The sequence below is a fragment of the Mus pahari genome, chromosome X (genome assembly GCF_900095145.1).
Source record: "Mus pahari chromosome X, PAHARI_EIJ_v1.1, whole genome shotgun sequence".
In the NCBI taxonomy this organism is placed as follows: domain Eukaryota; kingdom Metazoa; phylum Chordata; class Mammalia; order Rodentia; family Muridae; genus Mus; species Mus pahari.
Genome location: NC_034613.1, coordinates 63797637 through 63805829, shown reverse-complemented (window position 1 = coordinate 63805829; position 8193 = coordinate 63797637). Strand labels below are relative to the sequence as shown.

The following is an 8193-nucleotide window of genomic DNA, read 5'->3' as shown; positions in this document are numbered from 1 at the left end:
TATTGGAGATATCAGTACCATGGGATGATCACCAAGAACAGCACCCGTAGTGGAGTGGATCAACCTGAGCTTAGAGTGCTACAGATGGGCAGAGCTGGAGAAGTGATGCCAGCCCTTAGGAGGAGCCCAAAAGATCAAGTGGAATCCCAGACACTGAAACAAGAAAGCTGTAACATTGAGATTGCCTTGGAGAGTCAAAGATTTTAAAAGATGCCAGAGCCATGGGATACATGCTGAAGAAAGATGCTAACAGGGAGTGGAACCAGCCCAGGAGAAAGCAGTTTGTTGCAGTCAACAAAGATGAAAAAGGAGTGGAGATCTGAAGACCACTTTGATATCAGCCATGGAGATGCAGAGTNTGGAGTTTGCCCAGCTGGTTTCCTGCCTTGCTTGGGGATTAGAGTTAAGTGATTGGATGGAGCTCAGAAGAGACCTTGAACTTTGGAGTTTTAACATTTTTGAGACTGCTATAGACTATGAGGACTTTAAAAGTTGGCCTAAATGCATTTTGCATTATGCTATGTTTAAGTATGGCCTCCCATAGACTCGTGTGTTTGAACAAGTCTATGGGGGCCAGGGAGTGGAATGTGATGGTTTGTATATTCTTGGGCCAGGGAGTGGCACCATTTGGAGGTGTGGCCTTGTTGGAATAGGTGTGACCTGGCTGGAGTAGGTGTGTCACTGTGGGTGTGGGCTTAAGACCCTCACCCTAGTTGCCTGGAAGTCAGTCTTCCACTAGCAGCCTTTGGATTAAGATGTAGAACTCTCAGCTCTGCCTGCGCCATGCCTGCCTGGATGCTGCCATGCTCCTGCCTTGATGATAATGGGCTGAATCTCTGAACCTGTAAGCCAGCCCCAATTAAATGTTGTTTTTATAAGACTAAAAAAAAAAAAACAAATTGTATCTTGGGTATTCTAGGTTTCTGGGTTAATATCCACTTGTCAGTGAGTGCATATCTTGTGTGTTTTTTTGTGATTGAGTTACCTCACTCAGGTTGATATCCTCCAGATCCATCCATTTGCCCAAGAATTTTATAAATTCATTGTTTTTAATAGCTGAGTAGTACTCCATTGTATAAATGTACCACATTTTCTGTATTCATTCCTCTGTTGAGGGACATGTGGGTTCTTTCAAGCTTCTTGCTATTATAAGATTTTTTTTTGACAGAGTCTCACTGTGTAACCCTGGCTAGCTTAGAACTTACTGTGTAGACAAGGCTGGTCTGTAACTCAGTGGTTCTCAATCTTCCTAATGTTACAACTCCTCATGTAGTAAAATCCAACCATAAAATTATTTCACTGCTACTTCATAGCTGTAATTCTGCTAGTGTCATGAATCATAATGTAAATATATGTTACATAACCCAAAGGAGTCATAACCCACAGGTTGAGAACTACTGCTCTAATGTATAGACATCTACCTGCCTCTGCCTCCAGAATGCTAGAATTAATGGTGAACATATCTGGTTCATTTTTCAGTTATCTATGTAGTCTGGATGTCAACCTTCTGTTATACTAGTAACAGTACATCAGGGTGCAGGAAGTTTAGCACTGTTTAGATCCAGATGGCTAATAGCATCACAACAGTAGAAGTATGTATGAAAGGGAAAGATCATATGGAAATATGAATCAGAGAATGATTAAGAATGAGGTTTGCTCTTCTATGACAACTGAATCTTGTATAAGAACAAGAATTCCATGAGAACCAACTCAATTATAAGACCATCCCCTTATTAGGTTTTCTCTCTTCATCTCTTTCTTGTCTCTTCTCGCCATCTCCACCCCCCTTGCCACTCCCACCCCCACCCTTGCATCTCACTGTATATTTCTAGATGTTCTGGACTCCCTAAGTAGAAGTAGAACAGGCTAGCTTCAAATTCAGAGATCTGTTCACTTCTGCCTCCCAAGTGCTTGGATTAAAGATATGTGGCACCATGCCAGGCTTAGGTTCTATCTCTTAAAGGGCCTACTATTAAGGGAGAATTGGAGAATCACCTCAACCCTTTTTGGTGTTGCCTAAAGTTAAGGACACCTTTCCTAGAGTGCCTCCCCAGAGAAAGAACCAAAGACCAAAAGAAATGTTAAGGAAATTGTCTTAGTTAGGGTTTTACTGCTATGAACAGACAACATGACCAACTCTGAAAAGAACATTTAACTGGGGCTGGCTTGTAGGTTCAGAGGTTCAGTCCAGTATCATCAAGGCAGGAACATGGAAGCATCCAGACAGGCATGGTACAGGAGGAGCTGAGAGTTCTACATCTTCATCTGAAGGATCCTAGTGGAAGACTTGACTTCTAGGTAGCCCATGCCCACAATGACGTACCTACTCTAACAGGGCCACACCTTCTAATAGTGCCACTCCCTGGGCCAAGCATATACAAACCATCACAGAAACCTTTAATGAAACCAGAGTTTAGAAAAGGATATATCTTGCATAAAAAGACAAGGCAAACCATGTAGGAAAATAACAAAGAACCAGTAGTATCAAGTTTTTGTTTATCAAGAGTTTTATTGAGGTAGGTATGAAAATTGCATTATGCTGAAGATAACATGATAGATGGTTGTGAAAACTGTATTCTATCTCCTCAGGCCACCTAAGGAATAAATAAACTGCATTCTATTGCTTTTGGTGTAATTTTGCAGTCAGTTAAAGGATGTTCTGTGTGGGCCAAAACTCAGCATGGATATTTGAGATAGGAGATATTTGAGATGACTAACCAAACTTACTGCCACAAATTTCCTTTACAGCTATTTCTAGTTTGGGGCTAGGAAGGAAAAAATACTTATATTATTTTCCATCTGTCCATCACTTAGTTTTATGGCTAACTTAGGACTCCAAGTTGTTCTTCTAGTTCATTTCATAACTAAGCAGTGAAAAATAATTTGAGGATTGCTTAGTGAAATGCTGGCATTTGAAAGCTTTGAGCTGCTTCTTTAAGAATCTGTCTTCTCTCCCACTTCCCTAACTCCTTGCCTACCTATTATGATGATGCTGTGTTAGAAGCTCAGGTGGACATTTTGTATTTTTCACAAGATCAAAATTTACTGAATAAATTAGTTTTATTGGCTATGGTTTGGCAAATAGGTCCAATTAACCTTGATAATTGACTATTGACCAAAAATTGGGTTCTTTTATTTCAATCTTAACTGCTAATATTAATTCTCAGATCATACATTAATACTTGACACAATACCAGAGCTCCCAGGGACTAAACCACAAACCAAAGAGTACACATGGATAGCAGAGGATGGCCTTGGACATCAATATGAGGAGAGGCCCTTGGTCCTGAGAAGGCTTGATGTCCAAGTATAGGGGAATGCCAAGACAGGGATGCAGGAGTGGATGGATTGGTGAGCAGGGGGAGGGGAGATGGGATATGGGGTTTTCAGAGGAGAAACCAGGAAAGGGGATAGCATTTGAAATGTAAATAAAGAAAATATCTAATAAAAAGTACTTCACACAATAATAAGCAAATATGAAGGTTAAAGAATGATTAAAAAGTGTTAAAGAGACTGCAAAGTCGAGAGATACCATCTTGAAGTTATAGGAAGAGACCTGATGCAAACTCCAAGGAATACTCGTTAGGGGACCAGAAAAAAATTCTTGGGAAGCACAGAACAGAGCTGTTTTTAGTTACAGAGATGTCAGGTGCAATTCCAGGTGACAAGACATTTCAGCTGTCAGTTTAAAGTGGGCCAAGTGTCACAGGCAAGGGAAACTAGAAACTGTACTACAGCTTGAGCTCTGGAACAGAGGCAGAGTCTTTTGATGTGACAAATTTCCTGGACAAGGCTCATGACAAGTGACCTTGTGACTGGTTGGTGTGCATACCACACTTTGGTCTTGAGGTTGTCCTTCTTTTACAGACCCAAGTAAGGGGGTTCTATCTGATGAAATTGATAAGTTCATGTGTCTGGTGTAAATGGGAACATCATTTACTGGTATAAACAATCATTTTGTGCCTCTTAATGTGTTGTCAGATAAGGGTTGTCACTTGTGTAAACAAGAGAGAGTCATTCTCTCTTTGTTCTTACACTCAAAATGGAGTAACTCGGGCTGATACTGTTGTTTAATACTACACAAGCAAAAAAAAGACTACACAAGCCAGCTTCTTATCCTCTCTACCATAATACCTCAATATTACCACACTCAGTATCAGTCCTCTAACACATAAAACCTTAAGAAAAACTTCATCCAGCTCATAGCTACATGTTACTAAGGGTGCCAATGAAAGTTAACCTTCCAAGGTACTTGAGTAAATAGGGATAGCGTTAAGAATACACATGAGTAGGGTTGGATCTGAGTACACAAGAGGTAGTCAGTCTGCTTCTGAGTCTATAACAAGGACTACAGACAGCAGGCCACTATCAAATAGTTGTACTTGGTTTGGTGCTTCCATAGTGTTTCTTAACTTCCCAAGTACATCCCAAATTGCCCATATATGGATGTCTGCCAAATCATTGTACTTGTCAAATAAAAGCTAGGTATCTCTTATATCTATACTGTAGTTTCACGGTGCTAATGGCTTCCTCAACTTTTATGAAGAACCCAAGGTAGAAAACCACTTCATTTGACTGAGATCACACCAAACTACTTTGTCCCCACTCTTCTTCTTGGTGATTTAAAAAAATTATGTATACCATGCTAACATTTATCTAGTCACCATATTTTCATTTGAATTAATTGATAATGTTTTTTTTTTAATGCCAGGGGTAAAATTAGAAGGAAAAGAACAACTTTGTAATGCTTTGTATTTACTTTCCACATATTTTTGATAATCTCTTCTAATAGGTTTTCTTTGGCAATGTGGATTCATCTGGGATTAAGCACAATAGTTTTAATCCTCCAATTATTGCTCGATATATCCGTTTGCACCCCACTCATTCTAGCATCCGTAGTACTCTTCGCATGGAGTTGATGGGCTGTGATTTAAACAGTAAGTATCAAGTTGTTCCATATTTTTTCTTTCCTAACCATAAGGAGAATAACTAGCTGAGACTGTGAGGAGGGATTTCTATCACAGTATACAGCACCATCAGTGATAAAACCATCACAGTTCTGAAACAAACAGAATAACAAAAGTAGGAGTTTGTTACTGTAGTTCTCCAGAAGCACTCTTCTCCTATACTTCTATCAACAAGGAAAATTAAAATCGAGCAGAACTAAGGAGAATTGACTAGAAAATCTGAGCAGTTCAGCAATAACAGAAGTTGTGTAAAAATCAATGCCTGAAAATTATCATGATGATAATATCTCTAGAAGACTGAAGGCAGCACAGTGAAACCCAAGCTGCAGGATACCCATGTGACATTATACTTTCACTTCTTTAAGGTTGCAGCATACCATTGGGAATGGAAAGTAAAGTAATATCAGATACACAAATCACTGCCTCATCCTACTTCACCAATATGTTTGCTACTTGGTCTCCTTCACAAGCTCGACTTCACCTCCAGGGAAGGACTAATGCCTGGCGACCTCAGGTAACTGCAACATATTTACCTTTTAACTAATTAAAATAGAAAATAGAGACTAGAAAATTAGGAGAAGCCCTTGTTTTCATAGGTATATCTGTTCACTGTTCCTAAGAAAAATGTTTAGAGAGGTCAATAATGCCCCATGCCCAATGTGCCATGTGATTTTGTACAGCATTCAATGGAAGAAGAAATGATCCTTAATGAACTGCCTAGAAGAATAATCTCTGTACCCAGTACTAGAGTAATTTCTGTGAAATAATTATGGTAGCTAAAGTCCAATCCAAAACTAGTGAGATGGTTCAGCAAAGATGCTTGACACCAAACCAGATGAGATGACATAAGTTCAACTCTTGGGATCCACATAGGGGAAGGAAAGAGCCAACTCCTTCAAGTTGTCCTCAGACCTCCACACAGGTTCCATGGCCATGAACATGTGTGTATATGCGCGCGCGCGCGCGCGCACACACACACACACACACACACACACACACACACACACACTTGCACAAGGTAAGTAAATGTAATACAAATTTTAAGTTCAGTTTTAAAAGTGTTATTATTTTAAATATCTATCTATCTATTTATTTATTTATTTATTTATTTATTTATTTTTGGTTTTTCGAGACAGGGTTTCTCTGTGTAGCTCTAGCTGTCCTGGAACTCACTTTGTAGATCAGGCTGGCCTCGATCTCAGAAATCTGCCTGCCTCTGCCTCCCAAGTGCTGGGATTAAAGGAGTGCACCACCACACCCAGCTATTATTTTGAATGAAGTAGTTTGGCTACTACGTAGTAGTTTGGCCAAACTTTATGTTCTAGTAGTTATGGTTCCTAAAATTCATTCAGCACTTACTAGGAACCTATTAAGTGAGTGACCTGAGGAGATTAAAATAAGAATTATGAAAAATTTGGCCCTTGGGATTCTTTTTTTTTTTTAAGATTTATTTATTTATTATATGTAAGCATACTGTAGCTGTCTTCAGACACACCAGAAGAGGGCGTCAGATCCTGTTAAGGATGGTTGTGAGCCACCATGTGGTTGCTGGGATTTGAACTCCGGACCTTCAGAAGAGCAGTCGGGTGCTCTTACCCACTGAGCCATCTCACCAGCCCGGCCCTTGGGATTCTTAGTCAAATAAAGGAGGCAGACAAACCATTATGTACGGTGATAAGTGCTGTAGTATGGTTACAAAGACAGTTGGATTTCTCAGAGCAAATAATGACAATGGAGATTTTATTCAAATATCTTCCTCAGGTAAATGATCCAAAAGAATGGTTGCAAGTGGACTTACAAAAGACAATGAAAGTCACTGGAATAATAACCCAGGGAGTGAAATCTCTCTTTACCAGCATGTTTGTGAAAGAGTTCCTTATCTCCAGCAGTCAAGATGGCCATCACTGGACTCAAATTTTATACAATGGCAAGGTAAAGGTATGTTCTCATAAGAAAGACACAGTGTTTATGGTGACTCCAGCCTGTAATCCTTTCACACAGTTATAGGTCATGTTGGGTTTAAAGAGTGAGACCCTGCCTTAAAAAATGAATAAAAGACATAACACTTGTCTTTGATCTTGACATTTAGAGATAGAACCAGATTGATTTGTGACCACCGTCTCAGGACACAATTTACTAAGTACCTACATTAACAGGACACTGTGAACAACTTTATGAGAGAACACAGTGACCCCCAACAGGGGAGTAAAATTCCAAGGGATAAAAAAAAAACTACAGCCAAGAATTGCTTCTCATATAGAAAGTCATACAGAATGATTGCCAAAAAACTAAATACAGAGGGTTGCAATTTAGGTCTTTTTTTCTTCTTCCTTTCTTTTCTTTCTTTCTTTCTTTCTTTCTTTCTTTCTTTCTTTCTTTCTTTCTTTCTTTCTTTCTTTCTTTCTTTTTTGGACAACTGTTTAATGATGCTCTTATTCTCACTAGCAAGGCTAGACTTCCAAACCTAACTAACTTTAACTATAGTGGTCCATCTTAACTTGGATTTTCTAGCTAATTCAACAAAGTATACCAACTATAAGCATGATACGCATCTTAGTATGCCATAAATAATAGGAGTAGCAATAGTTTATATCATCTGTGGTATTTTGTAATATTTTTTAAATGAAGAATTAACCATGGTAGAGTATGTCAGCTTTCTACTACTATAACAACCATCTGAGATAAACAACTTATAATGACAATCTGATGATTTATTAAGAACATATGATGACAACAGCATAAATGTCATAATTGAGGGAAATAGAATAAAGAATTCTAAAATTCTAGTATTATGTTGGAAGTAAAGTATAATATTAAACCTTAATAGTTTAATGTATGTTGTATTTTCCATAATAACTAATCAGTAACAGGATAGGTTATAAAACTCTCAAATGCCAAAAGAAAAAAATATAAAAAGATAAACCAAGTATAAATAAAAGCAAGCAGATGAGTACAATGAAGATCAAAATAAGCAGGAAAAAATATCTTAATTAGATGTCAGATTTGCCAGACATGGTGGTACACACCTTTAATCCCAGTATTGGGAGGCATCAATGCTGGAGTTTAATTCTAGCAGGCCGGGCACTGAAGCTGGGTGGGATCAGTGGCTTTTTCTCACACAGCAGACTTTTTCTCTTAGGGAGCAAAACGTAATTCTCTGGGGCCAGCAAAAAAAAGGAAGAATCACAGAGAGAGAGAGAGAGAGAGAGAGAGAGAGAGAGAGAGA

General features: G+C 38.8%; 1 protein-coding gene across 4 annotated transcripts in view; it reads left to right on the top strand.

The window, feature by feature from the left end:
* The window catches only part of F8 (coagulation factor VIII), a 195254-nt gene that overhangs the window by 149681 nt on the left and 37380 nt on the right, over window positions 1-8193 (top strand). For 3 of the 4 annotated variants that reach the window (XM_021188046.2, XM_029534481.1, XM_029534483.1), the window contains 3 exons: window positions 4793-4937; window positions 5333-5481; window positions 6729-6905. In XM_021188046.2, coding sequence (XP_021043705.1) covers window positions 4793-4937; window positions 5333-5481; window positions 6729-6905 — 471 coding nt within the window. The remainder of the gene's footprint in view (window positions 1-4792; window positions 4938-5332; window positions 5482-6728; window positions 6906-8193) is intronic. The other variant, XM_029534480.1, reaches the window with a different exon arrangement.